At 45.7% G+C, this 17,219-nt stretch overlaps 1 protein-coding gene across 2 annotated transcripts; it reads left to right on the plus strand.

The window, feature by feature from the left end:
• Positions 1-32: 32 nt before the first annotated feature.
• LOC117058173 (sulfotransferase 1C2-like) lies at positions 33-12,578 on the plus strand. 2 transcript variants are annotated; one of them, XM_033169156.1, is made up of 8 exons: positions 33-115; positions 6,536-6,704; positions 6,849-6,977; positions 7,084-7,181; positions 7,492-7,618; positions 8,378-8,472; positions 11,535-11,715; positions 12,373-12,578. In XM_033169156.1, the coding sequence occupies exons 2-8, from the start codon at positions 6,566-6,568 to the stop codon at positions 12,483-12,485; spliced, it is 882 nt and encodes a 293-aa protein (XP_033025047.1). In that variant the 5' UTR covers positions 33-115; positions 6,536-6,565; the 3' UTR covers positions 12,486-12,578. The 2 variants fall into 2 exon arrangements, with proteins under 2 accessions (XP_033025047.1, XP_033025046.1); XM_033169155.1 differs by lacking the exon at positions 33-115 and adding an exon at positions 6,056-6,149.
• Positions 12,579-17,219: the final 4,641 nt, after the last annotated feature.

Below are 17,219 nucleotides of genomic sequence, written 5' to 3' on the forward strand. Positions count from 1 at the left end.
GCCAGGGACTTTGCTCTCTCAGAAAAAAAATACACACTATCAGGCTCTTGGGCTGCACAGAAAGCAAGAGAGAGGCAGAAGGAAGGAAGGATCAAGACGGGAGTGAAACTGACAGGTAGACTTCTTTCAGGTAAATGGCACAGGAGAGCAGGAGGCACCCATATACATATATCAGCATTTCTTTTCTCCTTTTGATAAATAACTTCATGTTTGTGGGTCCAAGCCCAGCAGGCTGGTGATCTGAGTGGTGATCTTATAATGATAGAAATGACAACAACAACAACAACAACAACAACAACAACAACAACAACATATGTGGCTGCCTGCCAAGGGACATGGCTGTACAGGGGTGGGGAACACAGTGATCCTTTATACTAAGTGCAGGCACATTTACCAGTGGTACTATCCATGCAGAAGAGAGAAGTATCTGTAGATTTCAGGGAACCTCCAAGTCCTTTCAGGGTGGGAGGAATACTAAGGAGGGGAACCTAAAACAGAGCAATAAGATCTGAGTATGCTCAGTGGCGGGCCGCGAGTGACGCTGTGGGTTAAACCACAGAGTCTAGGGCTTGCTGATCAGAAGGTCGGAGGTTCGAATCCCCGCAATAGGGTGAGCTCCCGTTGCTCAGTCCCAGCTCCTGCCCACCTAGCAGTTCGAAAGCACGTCAAACATGCAAGTAGATAAATAGGTACCGCTCCGGCAGGAAGGTAAATGGCATTTCCGTGCGCTGCTCTGGTTCGCCAGAAGTGGTTTTGTCATGCTGGCCACATGACCTGGAAGCTGTATGCCGGCTCCCTCGGCCAGTAACGCGAGATGAGCGCCGCAACCCCAGAGTCGGACACGACTGGACCTAATGGTCAGGTGTCCCTTTACCTCCCTTTTATGCTCAGAGGCAGCAAAGCACTGACTGACTTCAAGGTAAAAAGGTAAAGGGACCCCTGACCATTAGGGGGTCCCTTTACAAACATTTCATTTCATTTTATTTTAAATCATATTTATTGATTTTCCAATATATATTTCCAATTACCAATCAAATTAAAATCCAAATTAATTATACAATTCCCAATTAAAACAATTCCAATTATGCCAATTTTTTTGTACTTTATGGACTTCCCATGTCTCGGACTCCGGAGCGATTTTCACATCTCTTTCAGTTGCATTCACAGTCCAATACTTTCACAGCCTCTGATATATGCCAGCAAGCAGCCACGATTATAATAAGTAATGTCTCTCTATGGATAAAGCCATTCTCATTCCAAACGTCACATTCCGGACGGCACCATCTTCTCCTCCTCCTTCTATTATAAATCAAACTTCTTTGCATAGCACTCTCCCCCCGCGCGCATTCCATCCACTCCTTTCCAGGAGAGCCAGACACCTCATAAATTGCACTATCAATCGTCCATCAAAGCTGGCTTCTCCCTTTGAAGTGGTGTTCAGCTTCACGGGCTCTCCTCAACAATCAACAATCAATCTTTGCTGCGCCATTACCAGCTGGAAGTCCTCCATTGCTATTACTGTATTTTTCGCTCCATTGGACGCTCCGGACCACAAGACGCACTTAGTTTTTAGAAGAGGAAAACAAGGAAAAGAATATTCTGAATAAAATGTTGTACTAAACGACCGTATTTAATAAACAACTGGTATATCACCCCCCCCCCAATATTTTATTAAAGTTGGAAGAGGTAGGGAGGGAAGGAAGGAAGTGCCTGTTGGTGACGCTGTGATGCTGGAACTCCGGAGCAAGAAGTACTGGTACAGGAGCCCAGAAGCTCTCTCTGCTTGCTTTACAGAGAGGCAGCAGGAGGGGAGAAAATATCACTGTGCCTATTAAAGCTACAGCCCCCACTTTTTTCCTTATTCACTTCCTTTTAGCCTTGCAGAGCCACCTCAGCCAAATGGAACCCCCTGCAAGGCTCATTATACCGCCAATAAAACACCTCATTAAGAACTGTTAACACTGATCATTCTTTCCAGTAGCACCTTAGAGACCAACTAAGTTTGTTCTTGGTATGAGCTTTCATGTGCATGCACACTTCTTCATGCACACGAAAGCACATACCAAGAACAAACTTAGTTGGTCTCTAAGGCGCTACTGGAAAGAATTTTTCATTTTATTTTGTTTTGACTATGGCAGACCAACACGGCTACCCACCTGTAACTGTTAACACTGATAACACTCCCGCTTAAGAACAATAAGGTAAAGCTATTAGCTGTCAAATCTTCCCTGAAAGGGGATACAAATGTATCGATCTGAAAATAAAACTCTGAACCTTAAGGAAAACTTGTTACGCTTGGGTACGCATTTTTGTCTTCATTCTTGGACACTGTATCTCTGAAATGTATCTCTTCATTCCACTTTTTAATCTTCTGTATCCCAGAGTAGGTAAAAACACACAGATCCATCTGATACAGGAAAAGGGATTTTATTAGTGAACAAATAAAACTAGAGAAGTCAAGAGAATGGCAAATGTACCAGTACATGCAAATGTTCAGTTCCCCCACCCACCCAAAATCCTGTCAGGCAACAACCACATTTTTGTTTGTAAACAGGACAATCAGGAATATCTCTCCCTTCCGACACCCTATTCATCTTTTTTAAAGCAAGATTTCCTCAGCTTTGTTTTGCCCCCAGGGTCCCAGCCTTTTCTCTGATTGCAACGATCAAGAAACTTTGAAGTTTAAAAGGAGTTTAGGCAAAGTGGTGGAGAGCCAGATTGATGCTGCTTCAAACCGGCTCCCCCCCCCCACTTGTGTTACAGCGAGCAGGGACTGCTCTGGCTAGCTGAACGCAGGGGGGGGGGGAGCCGGTTTGCTGCCTGTGAACACTGTTTTTCAAGCCTGTTTTTGTGAACGGAGGTGGTGGGGAGGATCCAGCAGCTTCTCCACTGCCATCCCCCACCCTCCCGCCGAACGCGGAGGAGGGTAAGCGGCAGCAGGGAGAGCAGCAGCTGCTGCTGGATCCACCCCACAACCTCTGTTCCCTTGTTTTTGGGAACGGAGGTGGTGGGGAGGATCCAGCAGCATCTCCTCCGCTGCTCTCTCGCAGCTTGCTCGACAGGGAGCCTTCGCTCCATAAGACGCTCCAACTTTTCCCCTTACCTCTTCGGAGAGAAAAAGTGCATCTTATGGAGCAAAAAATACGGTAAATCATTCCAAATCTTGTTTCAAGTCCATACAGTTTGTTGATGTAACGTCCAATTCTATCTAGTTCACTCTCAGTCTTTAAAGTCTGCTTGCTATTTCCCTGTGAAAGTGGATTTTCTGGGGGAGGTTTCGCCCGTGTTAAGTAAGATATTGAGGCAAAACAAATGAAAGGTCCAGAGCTTCCCTCCCCCTTCTTCTCCCTCTTTCACATACCGATGTAAAGTCCACGTCTTCTTCCAGTTTTCATTCTTAACCGCTCAGGGCTGCTGTTAGCAACTTTCTTCCCACTCCTTTGTCCGAGGCATGCCCAAAACCTTTAGCCAAATTTATATTTCCAGTTCTGGGGGTCGTGCACGAACGGGGCCGGCTTCGAGGAGCTCCGATCCTCCACGAGCCCTATGCGCCCAGGCCCCCCCCCACTCGGTCCCAAAGGATCAAAGTGGGTTGAGGGGCATCCGCGGGCGAGGCAGCCCTCCCCGTCATTCCGGGGAGGTAGGGAGGCTGCTTACTCCCATCGCAGCCGCCAAATTAACTCATGATGGATAGCACAGGTGTTTACAAACATTTTATTGGGGTGGCCAAAGGGACCTCGTCACCAGGAGTTTGGTCCTATGGCCACGAGGTCCGGTTTATCATCATGTGAGAGTGTGGCCAATGAGTCTGGTGTTGTAAGCTTGCAACTGCAGGGCCCGAATTAATCAAGAAGCACAATCACAGCGCGAATCTTCCCTGACAACCGTTTCATTTCTTCCTTAGGATCCGGGAAATCCGGAAAGCAGCGCAATTTCTGGGCCTACAACTCGCTGATCCAGTTGTGAACCAGATTGTGCAGCATACAATGTTTGAGAACATGAAACTAAACCCAAAGACTAACTACAGCTCTGTACCTTCTTTGGTCTTTGACCAAACCGTGTCACCCTTTGTGCGAAAAGGTGTGTTGGGATGAGGGACAGGAACCGTGCTGAGTTCCAGCTCACATCAGAGGGAATTTTTTTAGAAGCATTGTAGAAGTACCCCTGCAGAATTGTAAAGTTAAAGGTCAGTTCATTAATGCTGCATGTCCCTTGTGAGGAAGCTTTTAATTAAAGTTGGAGAGGATCTTGTTTCCCGTAGTACAGTCTTGGCCATGCAGATTGATATTGTCAGACAATATAGCACTATATTAAGTGATGTGAGAAAACTAGTTTTTAGTCAGCTCCCAGACAACTGCAGAAAAGTAATGCTTCAACAGCACTGGCATGGAGATGAAATCCAAGACTGTCCTGCAGTGTGTGCTCTAGGCAGATCATAATGTCTGTTTTAGGAAGACAGTGACGATGCCTGATAAAAATGAGTGTTTACCCTAGGAAACTTCCAAGAATCCTCTGCAATCCAGTTGGGATTCTGTGGGGAGACGTTGAAGGAAATGATAGACAAGCTAATGTGGAAAAGGGGGTCCCATGTGGACAGGAATACACTAGATTAGAGTAGGAGGAAAGGCAGATAGGAAACTAATTTTTTTCTGGATCATGTCTCCTGTCTATAGGCACTGTAGGAGACTGGAAGGAGGACTTCACAGTGGCACAAAATGAGCAGTTTGATGATGCCTGTGAGCGGTTACTGGAGGGGGCAGCAGCACACAGTTATAAGAACATCTCCCTGCTACCAGTTGAGACTTCCTCCCTAACATTCCTGGAGTGGACATTTTACCTGCGTTCAATACAATAAGGAAGGAACCAAAAGGAAGGAAGAAGCTGAAACTATGGGGTTCTACCCTTTGTTATTTATACCCTCAGCACACCCTCTGAATTTCGTGCACACAACTATGTTAGGTCCACTGACTTCAGTAGGCCTACTCTGAGTAGAAGCTGGAAATAACCCATTAGACTGAACCTTCTTTCATTTGATTCAGTTTTCTTTGCTTCCTTTAAAGTGGGGGGTTTGGGGGGAGGCTGCTTCACGGTGCCTTAGCCCCTTTCCTTCTCCCTTCCATGTCAATTGACCAGGAAGGGATAAAGAAAGGTGTGTTTTTCAATCAATCGTTAAGTTTATTATTCTAGCCAAAGGCCATGACAAGTTCATAGCAATGTAATACAGAACATACACCCATGATATAAACCAACAACCATGGTGTAAAAAGAAAAAAAGAAGAAGGCTGCATAAATGCTAGGCATGAAATGACTGAAATGACCTCATAGACTAACCAGTGATATCAAAGAAATGCTACATAGCTAATATATGACCAGCCAGCATGCATCAACTTTTTATGAGCAATGCCCCAAATCTTGTTGATGCCTTCCAGAAAATCGTCACGGAACCTAGATCCTACCTGATACATTTCTACAATTACCGTACTAACAACACACAATAACACCTTGGCTGGTTTGAGGTTGATCAGGAAGCACATTTCAAGGGCAAAAAAAGGCAATAGATCTATATTACGTGTGCACTATGTTTTAAACCAAATATACAAGCCTCAACTAATGCTAGGACAAAATGTCAAGTTGCTACAATCTATCTTGGTTGGATTATGGGGTGCAATCATTGGATCTTCTATTCACTGAACTGTATTGACTCCTAAAAATGTGTGTTTCTGTAGTAAAACTGGAACCAAGGTCTCTTGCCGTAATATGAATCGCTAAAGGGCCCTGCCCCCTAGAGGAAAAGCCAGAGTATATTACCAGGGAGTTGCCTGACCTCTCTGTAATGATACTTGCTATAGGGGGGTTAAAGAACGCTGGGTGGAAAATCAGGTCCTGTGAGAGTACAGTAGATGCAACACGATATCCTCACATATCAACAGCTGCACACAGACTAGACCACCACACTATTACGAAATCTAAACCGGAACATCAGAAAAGTATTGGCAGAGCGCCCGCAACTTGCACGCAAGGAAGTTAAACCAGGAACTTTGCTCTCTCCGAAAAAACACCACACACAGTTTTTCAGCTGCACAGAGAGCAAGAGAGAGGCAGAAAGGAGGAAGAAGCTCCTCACAATCTGAGACATGAGTGAAACTCAGGTGGGCATCTCATTTTGCTTCCTTCAGATAGATGGCACAGGAGAGCAGTAGGCAAACATGTGGCTGCCTGCCAACGGGCACAGCTGTGTTGGGGTGGAAAGCACGACGATCCTATACGCTAAGAGCAGACTCGTTCACCAGTGGTATCGTCCGTGCCCATGAGAGAGGTATCTTTAAGCTTCAGCGAACCTCCAACAGTTCAAAAAGGTCTGAGCAGGCTCAGTGGCAGCAAATCACTGACATCAAGGTGGGAAGGATAAAAAAGGAGGAGGAGCAAGGAAACTGGGATGGTGTATCTGGGGAAAGGGGTGTGACCCTGAAGATGGGTAGACTACTCTGCAACTCTGCAGGCTCGACTTATATTATTTCTTTTCATGCTCCACCAGGTGGTGGATCACAAAACTGGGCTGGAAGGTATGGAGCCCATCAAGCGCTCAGAGCTGGTGGACGTTGACGGCATCCCTTGCCTCAAAGACACAGCAGATAACTGGCAGCGCTTATGGGGCTTCAAAGCTCGGCCCGATGACCTTCTCATTTGCACTTACCCCAAAGCAGGTAAATGGGAAGACGAGAAACAAGGGGCATTGTCTTGGAGTGTGATGAGACAACAATGTGGAGGGAGCTGTAGAGCTTGGTCGATTGGAGGCCAATGGGTGAATGATTGGATCTCCATATTTCTCCTCCAACTCTTCTTGCCAGGGACTACCTGGATACAGGAAATTGTGAGCATGATCCAGCATAGAGGAGACCCTCAGAAATGTGACCAGGTCCCCATCTATCAACGGATTCCCTTCATAGACCTGTTCCCTCCAAAACCCTACCCTCAAGGTGAGTAATGGGTGCTGCTTCAGAGAGACAATGGATGTGTGTGGGGGGGGGGAGGGAAGGGTTTCATCCTCACCTCTGGGCTGAATGTCACCTTCTGGTCTTTCAGGCTTGGACGATGCAGAGGCAATGCCCTCTCCACGAACCATCAAATCTCACCTCCCAGTCCCGCTGTTGCCACCTTCCTTCTGGGAACAGAACTGCAAGGTCCGGTGGGGTCATTGGGTTTAATATAAGACATAGTTTATTCCTGGAACCCCTCTCAATTTCCGTGCTCAGCCCTTGGGCTGTGTGAAATGCAATGGAGAGGAGAGGGGGGCCTATGAACAGGTGAAGAGGTTCAATATTATGGACCAGCCAGGTTTCAAACAGGTTTGGAGCCCCTTTTTCCTCGAAGGGCAGTGCTCCAAAAAAATAAAAAGGAGGGGACAGAAAGCTCACAAGGTGTAATTAGGGATGTGAGTGGAAGGCCTCGTATTCATACTCCTGGGTCGTCATCCCCCCCCTCTTTCTGCAGATCATCTACGTTGCCAGGAATGCAAAGGACAGCGCAGTCTCTTACTTCCATTTCCACCAGATGAACAAGGGGTTGCCAGAGCCAGGAAACTGGGATGAGTTTCTGGAGAACTTCCTCGTGGGAAAGCGTGAGTGGAGGATACATAAACACAAAACAGGGGGAAATAAAGTGTGCGTCAGTCCGAGCAAGCTTTCAGTCCAGGCCAAGACCTTATTTGATCTCCTCCGCTGTATTAGAGGGATGAAAGCTACTGGTCCCCACACGAGATGGACATTAGCAGAAGGAGGGGATTACTCTTGTTCACCTGCAAAGCTCCGCACTGTTTTCCTTCCAACCCTACAATGTTGTAAGTCAAATTTAGGGAAGGGCATGTGAGAACCAGATTAAGAGGCCTGTCCTCTGTTTCAAATCACCCCATGTTTGAAGGGCTATCTGCTCATTGTCTGATTTAAAAACAAAGAGCTATCAAAGGAAGAATCCTAGAATTGTAGAGTTGGAAGGGACCCAAAGGATCATCTCATCCAAACCCCTGCAAGGCAGGAATATGCAGCTGTCCCACACTGGAATCAAACCTGCAACCTTGGCATTATCAGCAACATGCTCTAATCCGTTGAGCTATCCAGGCTGTAGGTTGGATATATGCAGGAGGAGACTTCAGGTAGTTCACCAACATTTAGCACCTGGACAGTGACTGAGAAGACATGCAGCAGGTCACGTGGGGACAGATTTCCCCACTACATTGGGGCGCTATTGCATTTCTGTTTCTATTAATTAGTTGTGAAAAGAAGAGGGCAAAAAGTGGCACCAGTTTGCAGAACATTTTGATGTGCTGATTTGCAGTATGTGTGTGTGTCAGCATTTCTTCTCCTTTTGCGTCTCCTTGCAGTTGCCTGGGGCTCATGGTTTGATCATGTCCGTGGATGGTGGGAGGCCAAAGAACGTTACCAAATCCTGTACCTCTTTTATGAAGACATGAAAGAGGTAAGCAGTTTACACACACACACACACACGGTCCAGATGGAGCCTAAGCATGAAGTTGGGCATCAAAGATGCCCTTTCCTGGGGCCCGGGAGTCAAGGGACATCTAACTCAAATTGCAAGTTTATTGAAATGTGGGGTGGGGGAATGGAGGTTAAATTATAGATATGCCACCCCCAACATGGTGTCTTCCAAACGTTTTCGACTACAATATTGGTTGAAGGGGGGGGAATAGGTATATAGAAAGGAGGGATCCAGGATTGAGGCAAGTACTCTTTGGTGAAAGAATCCCAGCAGAGATTTAAAATCACAAAATACACAGCAAAATAAAGCATGGAAATATAGGTTGCTAGACCTTTAAAAATATGCTCTCGAGAGTTCCAAAACTTCCCTCTTCCCCTAGCACAGAAAAGACCACATGCTTGGTAGCTTTAAAATGGTTTACTTACAAACACTCCAAAGGTCAGATTCATTAGCTTTACCACACAGCATTCAGAGAAAGAGACTGTGTCCAGATGGGAGCCTTATCTTGCAACCAGGTCATGCTGACCTGATTTTCCTGTTTGCAATTGGCACCCACCCCTTTTTCTTACTCAACATATTCATTGCTGTCCTTCTACTTGCTGTCCCCACCACTGGGCAGAGTTTCGCAGAAAATACCCTGGGTATGCTTTTTTGGCTCTCCACTTAATCACCCCCTTCCCCTAATTACCTGACACAGTATTAAATTGCAGTTTTTTTGGGGGGGCTGTTTTTGTTCTTTTTGTACAACCCTGATTTAACAGAACTCTGCAGGATCTGTAACCACAAGAACAGGCTGGGACATTGGCGTGCTCTGTGTGTGTTGGGGTGGGTGGGTGCGTGTGATTTCTGTAGATCAAGAAAATTACTTTCTTCCAACTTTCTTCAACTGATGTCCAGCTGCAACGGGAAGCACCACGTGAACCAGCCTAGTTGCTGAGAAAAGAGAACAGAATCAAATTAGCCCCCTGAAACTCTTCTTGCTGTTTTTTTCTCCAAACCTCTTCAAGAGTCTCTTGCACTGCAGCACTGGAGAGATTTGAGGCGAGCGGGCAAGAGGCAGCAAGGGTTGAGTAGAATCAAATCCTTTTTACGTTCTTTTTTCCAAACTAAGTCTAATTTGGTGTTGGGGAGATTGCTAGGGATGGGAGGTGGGGGAGGGCAGGAAGCAAGAGGCAACAAGGGCCTTTTCTGCCCCCCAAGCCACTTCCCGCTGTTTCTCCCCACTCCAGTATCCCAAATAGCTCTAGGTAGCAGAACTTTCTTCTGCTGCAGAACTCTGTGGGGATAAAGAAGTGACCCAGGGCTGATTTGATTCACTTCCCCCTCTCAGCAATGCAATCCGATCTGAGGCCCTTGAAGAAGACTGGAAGAAATTAACTATCTGAATCTGCAGCCAGCTTGTCTTAAACCCGCCACACATTCCTCCCCGCCCTTGGAGAATTAAGCAGCCCCAGTTTCTTATTACAATTTCAGAACTTCGAGCAATTCCATTAAATAGGATCCCAAAGTGCTTTAAAACTAGGCCTCTGGTCCCCTGTGTGAAAAGAGAAGCCGTTACTAGATCCCAGGTTCCGTCTAAAAAGTAATTTCTGAGGACCCCAATGTCTAATTAACATGCATGTCTGGCTCTAACGCAAACCAGGCAGTCACAAAGAGCTTCAGTAATAAACACAAAGCATTTCAATAAAGGAAATGAAGAGAAACTAACGGATAAGAATCCATCCAACTAACATAGAATTGAGGGTTGGAGGGTAAGGTGGGTGAGGAGAAGGATTAGTCAGCTGCTGGCCCTGAAAGACAATAATAACATTTCAGAGTTAGAAGGCACTTCATCTAGAAGGCTGATCATCTAGTTAGATATGCTCCCTGGACATTCCCTCAAAGTACCGTAGGCTATGTGGTGTTTTCAGCCATGACAGCACTCTGTTGCTAAACTGCTCCAAGCAATTGCTGCATTTGCACACCACACCTCCTGATGTATTGTGGTTTGGCATGCTTGAGCAGCCTGCTGATGCATGCTGTTTGCTTTGGGAAAAGAATAAATAGATATACGGCATAATTTAAAAAAAAAAAAAAGAATTCCTGGATGCCCAGATCCAGGTTTGGGACAGGTACTCTTTGGTGACAGATCCCCAGCAGAGATTTAAAATCACAAAATATGCAGCAAAATAAAGCATGGAGATATAGGCTGTTAGACCTTAAAATATCCCCTTCTAAATTACTTCCAAAGTTCACAACTTCCCTTAGTATAGAAAGAGACCACACGTTTCGTAAGTTAAAAATGGTTTACTTACAAACTCTTCGAAGGTCAGATAGATTCATGTGCTTTTCCATTCAGCAGCAAGAAAAAGACAGGAAGTATAACTCAGGTTTCCAAATGGTAAATGTTTCCAAATCATTTGTATAGAAACACAAATATGGCTTGCTTAAACCACACGGTCTAAGCTTGGAGCATCCAGCTTAGACCTCCTTACTGGTAGGGTTCACATGGTGGAATGGAACAACAAAGAGTTTGGTGAACTAGCTAAGCCTGGCAGGACTGCTTACTCTATGGTCTTAACCCTTTCATGCATTAATTAGTTAAGCATGTTGGTTATATGAGGCTGGGTATCCCACACATACAGCCCAGCTATTTCTGCTTTCCTAGCACAAGTGAGAAAACCAAAGCAGGAGGCCTACTGTGATCATGGTTCGTAGCTCCCTGCCAAGCCATGATCACCAGCCAACATTGGCTTTCTGGTCATGTGCCTAGTTATGGAGCAAAAAAATCACAGTGCCTGCTTTGGCCACAATGGGAAGCCAATGTTTACACATTTATTTATCTCTGTTAAAGAATTACAGAATGGTGAGTTATTGGGCAGTGTATCTTATGCTGCTCAATTACAGTAAACCACAAAGAAAACAGGAGATCTGTTTAATTTTCCTGTGAGAATGTGGCCAATGAGTCTGATATCGTAAGCTTGCAACTGCGGGCCCCAATCAATCAAGAACTAAAATCACAGCCCAAATCTTCCCTGACAACAGTTTCGTCTCTTCCTTAGGACCTGGCCCGGGAAATCCGGAAAGTAGCCCAATTTCTGGGCCTACAACTCCCCGATCTAGTTGTGAACCAGATTGTGCAGCATACTATGTTTGAGAACATGAAAGTAAACCCAATGACTAACTACAGCTCCATACCGTCTTTTATCCTTGACCAAACTGTGTCACCCTTCATGCGAAAAGGTATGTTGTTGTTGGTGGTGGGGATTAGATGCTGAGTTTCAGCTCACATCGGAGAGGAGAGGGGGATTGTGGTACTGGGGCGGTGGCGAAAGTGTTCAGAGAGCAAACACTTTCAGTTTCAGAATTGCAGCAGTGTTATAGATGTACATCATAATAGAATAATTAAGGGTCAGTTCAATAAACTCCACTGTGAGGTAGTTTCTAATTAAAGGTGCAAGAGACTTTTCTGAATTGGACATGCTTCCCATAATATGATATTGGTCATGTGGATGGACACTGACGGACAATATAAGCAGCGTTGTGGGAAAACTGTTTTTTGTCAGCTTCCAGAGGACTGGAGGAAAGAAATGCTTCAGCAGCACTGACATGGAGATGAAACCAAGATTGTCATGCAGGGTGTGCTCTAGACAGATCATAATATCTGTTTTAGGAAGACAGTGACGGTGCCTGATAAAAAAATGAGTGTTTACCCTAGAAAACTTTCCGGAATCCTCTGCAATCCAGTTGGGATTCTGTGGGGAGACGTTGAAGGAAATGATAGACAAGCTAATATGGCAGAGAGGGTTCCATGTAAATAGGAACACACTATATTACAGTAGGAGGAAAGGTGACTAGTAAACTGGAAGTTTTTTTCTGAATTGTGTCTCCTGTCTATAGGCACCGTAGGAGACTGGAAAGAGCACTTCACAGTGGCACAAAGTGAGCGGTTTGATGATGCCTGTGAGCGGTTGTTAGGGGACAGCAGCCTGGTCTTCCGCACAGAGTTATAAGAACATCCTTCTGCTGCCCATTGATATTTTCTCTGTTACATTCCTGGAGTGGACATTTTGGCTGATTTCAATAAAATAAGCAATGAAACCAAATGGAAGGACCAAAGTGAATTTTGTTTGGGTACATCTGAAACTATGAGGTTAGTTCTATGCAAAGTAGAGTCATTTAAATGGATAGCCATGGCTAAATTAGGTCCAATGGTTTCAACAGACTTATTCTGAATAGGTTTCAATTGGCCACGACCCATGAACGTTTTATTTGTTTCCTTAAAAGAGGGCTGATTCAAAAACACTTTTGCCAAGCCCTATAGGACAGGATCTGCTGCCTATGCTCTTATTTTTCTCCTTCAAATGCCACTTGACCAGGAAGAGAGAAAGAAAGCTGAATTTTGCAAGCAAATTCAACAGCAACGTTTCTCTTGTATTCTCCCACCCCTATAAAATCAGAATAAGATGGGGACTGAAAAGGGAAGAGCCCTGCAAAAGCCTTTGTGAGTCTCCCCCCTTTTAATTCCCCAATCGCAAACCAAGAGGCCATGATGGGGTTATCAACAACAGCTGCTAGCCACAATGGCTCTGCTCTGCTGCCACAGTGTGGTGTAGTGGTTAAGAGCGGTAGACTCGTAATCTGGGGAACCGGGTTCGTGTCTCCGCTCCTCCACATGCAGCTGCTGGGTGACCTTGGGCTAGTCACACTTTTCTGAAGTCTCTCAGCCCCACTCACCTCACAGAGTGTTTGTTGTGGGGGAGGAAGGGAAAGGAGAATGTTAGCCGCTTTGAGACTCCTTCGGGTAATGATAAAGCACAATATCAAATCCAAACTCCTCCTCCCCCTATTCTCTTCTTCTTCTTCTTCTTCTTCTTCTTCTTCTTCTTCTTCTGAATACTAGTTCTGGAAAGTGCAGGAAGTGAGAGGGCTCTTGTGCTCAGATCCTGCTGGCTGTTTCCCATAGGTATCTGGTTGACCAGTGTGAGAACAGGATGTTGGATTAGATGGGCCATTGGCCTGATCCAGCGGGCCCTTTTTACACTCAGTAGCTGAATTGGTAGCCAGTGTAATTCTGGGGCTAGAAGAGGCTCTGGTAATCATTGCCACTTTCCCCAGCAGAACAGGATAATGGTGGTGCCAAGGTCAGAGAGCATTACAACAGCCAGTTGATTTAGGCATTTTAAGGTAGTGGTGTGGTGTTGGAATCAAGGTTCTCTGTTAGCAGATGTCATAGGGTATCACTACTCAAGTCCACATCAACCTCCACAAAATATATGGCCAGTGAAATCTGCACAGCAAGGCCAGGAAGCAGTGGACGAAACCCAGCCCTGGAGCACAAGAAACCAGAGGCAAGAGAAAATACCTCACCAAAAAACACATGCATTCTAGCCAGACCTGACTAGAACAAGCAACGCAGAGAGAGGGGAACAAAAAGGCACTTTCTGGTAACTGGAGAAGAGAGGGAAGTTGGTAGGTGGTTGCACCATTTTTATTTCCGTGCCAGTAAGTAGTGCCAGAGGGACAGTGTAATTGAGCTCATAATTCCTGATTTTCAGCATTTATGCCTAGCCCTTTGGCCTCAAAAATCTTAAAGAGCAACTTACAAAAATCATTTCTAAGACCAGGGGTGCCAACTTGAACAAGATATGAGGGGGGGGGGCGGTGTTTAAGATCTGCCTCACATAATCAATCACAAGATGTGTCATACACACACCATTTGAATGGCAACGAATTTTTTTGGGGGGGGGCTGGCCTCCTCAAAAGTTTTATGGGGGGGGTGAAGGAGACTTGGCTGCCAGGAGTTGGTTCCTAAGACCACCCCTCTCTGCCCTCAGGTTCACAAAGACATGGCACAAGAGGAAAAATGATTGAGAGGGAGGAGTGGGGAGCAAGCTCAAGTTCTTAAAGTTGCAACTGTTGTAAGAGCGTACCCAATGAATTAGGAATATAACATGGAGGACAATACCAAATGCCTAAAAGACACTGCTTCCTTGACATAAGAGAAGCCATGAACAGGGAGGGGAGAATAAAACCCCCACTTCCACAGTATGTGACTAATAAAGGCATTTTACACCCAAACCCACATCAAACAATATTCAGATCGGGTTGTGAAATACAGCTTGCAGCTCTTTCATTAAAAGATAGCGTCTGCATGAGGAAGATATGGGATCTTATCCATCCATCTTTCAAAGAATGTGCCTTCTTCCTTCTCACCTCTGTGCTTTGAAGATGTCCAGCCGATGCCCTCCACTGAAGGAAAACAAACCAGCTCTAGAATGTGTTCCCTTTATGCAGGGGCGTTTCTAGCTCCTTGGCTGCCCGGGGCGGGAAGCCAAGAGGCACCCCTGGGGGTGGGGCACCGCGCCCCCCTGCTCCCGGGGGTGCCGTCACCCGGCGGGAGACCCTTTCGTGCCGTGGCTGCTCGTGCCTGTGTGAGCAGCCGCCGCACAAAGGGTTGCCGAGCAGCGGATTCGGGAGTCTCTGCAGCCCGCAGAGACACCCTAAGCCGCCGCCCGGGCTCCCTTTGCGGAGCGCAAGTCGGGGCAGGGAGAGGGACGGGCCAGCGAGGAGGGTTGTCGCTGGCCCGCCCCTCTCCATGCCCTGGCTCCGCAAGCCAGCCAGCGGCGGAGCTCGGCATAGAGGCAAGGGGCAGGCCAGCGAGGAGGGGGTGGCACCCCTCCTCGCTGGCCCGCCTCTTGCCTCCATGCCGCGGTGAAAAAAGCCGCTGGAAGGGGGGGGACTATTTTTGGTGCTGCCGGGGTGGAGCCGCAGGGGCGGCCAGCGAGGGGGGGGGTGACACCCCTCCTGGCTGGCCGCCCCTGCAACTCCACCCCGGCAGTGCCGAAAATAGCCTTAAATTTTTTTTTATTTTTTTTTAAAATTCTTTTAAAGCCCAGCGAGCGGGGCCACCGCCCAAAGTGTCACCCCCAGCAGGGTGCTGCTGGGCTCCCCGCCCCCTTGCTATGCCCCTGCTTTATGAAATATTTAAACCCTTCTATTACTTCTCTTTCTCTATTCTGTATCTTACTGCAACATGTATATTAGTTGCAAAAAAAACACAACCTTTCACTATCAGTAGAATTGTACTCTAGGTTCTGCAGAAATAAATGCAACAAAGTGTATCCTTGAACCCCATTTTAAATTGAATGTATTCCTTTTTGTACTCTTACCAGTAGCCTGTATTTTTATATGCCTGTAGAATATAAGTATCTACTTTTGTTATATGTAACAAAGAAATTTATAAGAATATATTTTACTGTTGGAAAATGCTTAGAAATACAGGTGAAACTCGAAAAATTAGAATATTGTGAAAAGATTCGTTTCTTTCAGTAATTCAACTTAAAAGTTCAACTAATATATGAGATAGACTCATGACATGCAAAGCGAGATATGTCAAGCCTTTATTTGTTATAATTGTGATGATTATGGCGTACAGCTGATGAGAACCCCAAATTAACAATTTCAACTTTGGGCTTTTCATTAGCTGTACACCATAATCATCACAATTATAATAATCAAAGGCTTGGCATATCTCGCTTTGCATGTCATGAGTCTATCTCATGTATTAAAATCCAGTAGCTAATGAAAACAATTGCTGACATAAATGGACTTTCCCACAATATTCTAATTTTTTGAGTTTCACCTGTATATACTACCACTCTAATGATAATTAGATAATTACTATTCCCACTCAAGTTCTTAAAGAAATGGGAGTGCCGGATCACCCCATTTGTCTCCTGAGAAATCTCTATGTGGGACAAGAAGCTGCAGTTAGAACTGGATACGGAACAACTGATTGGTTCAAAATTGGGAAAGGAGTATGACAAGGCTGTATATTGTCTCCCTGCTTATTTAACTTATATGCAGAATTCATCATACAAAAGGCTGGACTGGATAAATCCCAAGCCAGAATTAAGATTGCCGGAAGAAATATCAACAACCTCAGATATGCTGATGACACAACCTTGATGGCAGAAAGTGAGGAGGAATTAAAGAACCTTTTAATGAGGGTGAAAGAGGAGAGCGCAAAATATGGTCGGAAGCTCAACATCAAAAAAACTAAGGTCATGGCCACTAGTCCCATCACCTCCTGGCAAATAGAAGGGGAAGAAATGGAGGCAGTGAGAGATTTTACTTTCTTGGGCTCCATGATCACTGCAGATGGTGACAGCAGTCACGAAATTAGAAGACACCTGCTTCTTGGGAGGAAAGCAATGACAAACCTAGACAGCATCTTAAAAAGCAGAGACATCACCTTGCCAACAAAGGTCCGTATAGTTAAAGCTATGGTTTTCTCAGTAGTAATGTATGGAAGTGAGAGCTGGACCATAAAGAAGACTGATCACTGAAGAATTGATGCTTTTGAATTATGGTGCTGGAGGAGACTCTTGAGAGTCCCATGGACTGCAAGAAGATCAAACCTATCCATTCTCAAAGAAATCAGCCCTGAATGCTCACTAGAAGGACAGATCCTGAAGTTGAGGCTCCAGTACTTTGGCCACCTCATGAGAAGAGAAGACTCCCTAGAAAAGACCCTGATGTTGGGAAAGATGGAGGGCACAAGGAGAAGGGGACGACAGAAGATGAGATGGTTGGACAGTGTTCTTGAAGCTACTAACATGAGTTTGGCCATGAGTTTGCGGGAGGCAGTGAAGGATTGGCGTCCCTGGCGTGCTCTGGTCCATGGGGTCACGAAGAGTCGGACACGACTGAACGACTGAACAACAACAAATTCCCGTTCGAGG

The sequence above is a fragment of the Lacerta agilis genome, chromosome 14 (genome assembly GCF_009819535.1).
Source record: "Lacerta agilis isolate rLacAgi1 chromosome 14, rLacAgi1.pri, whole genome shotgun sequence".
In the NCBI taxonomy this organism is placed as follows: Eukaryota; Metazoa; Chordata; class Lepidosauria; order Squamata; family Lacertidae; genus Lacerta; species Lacerta agilis.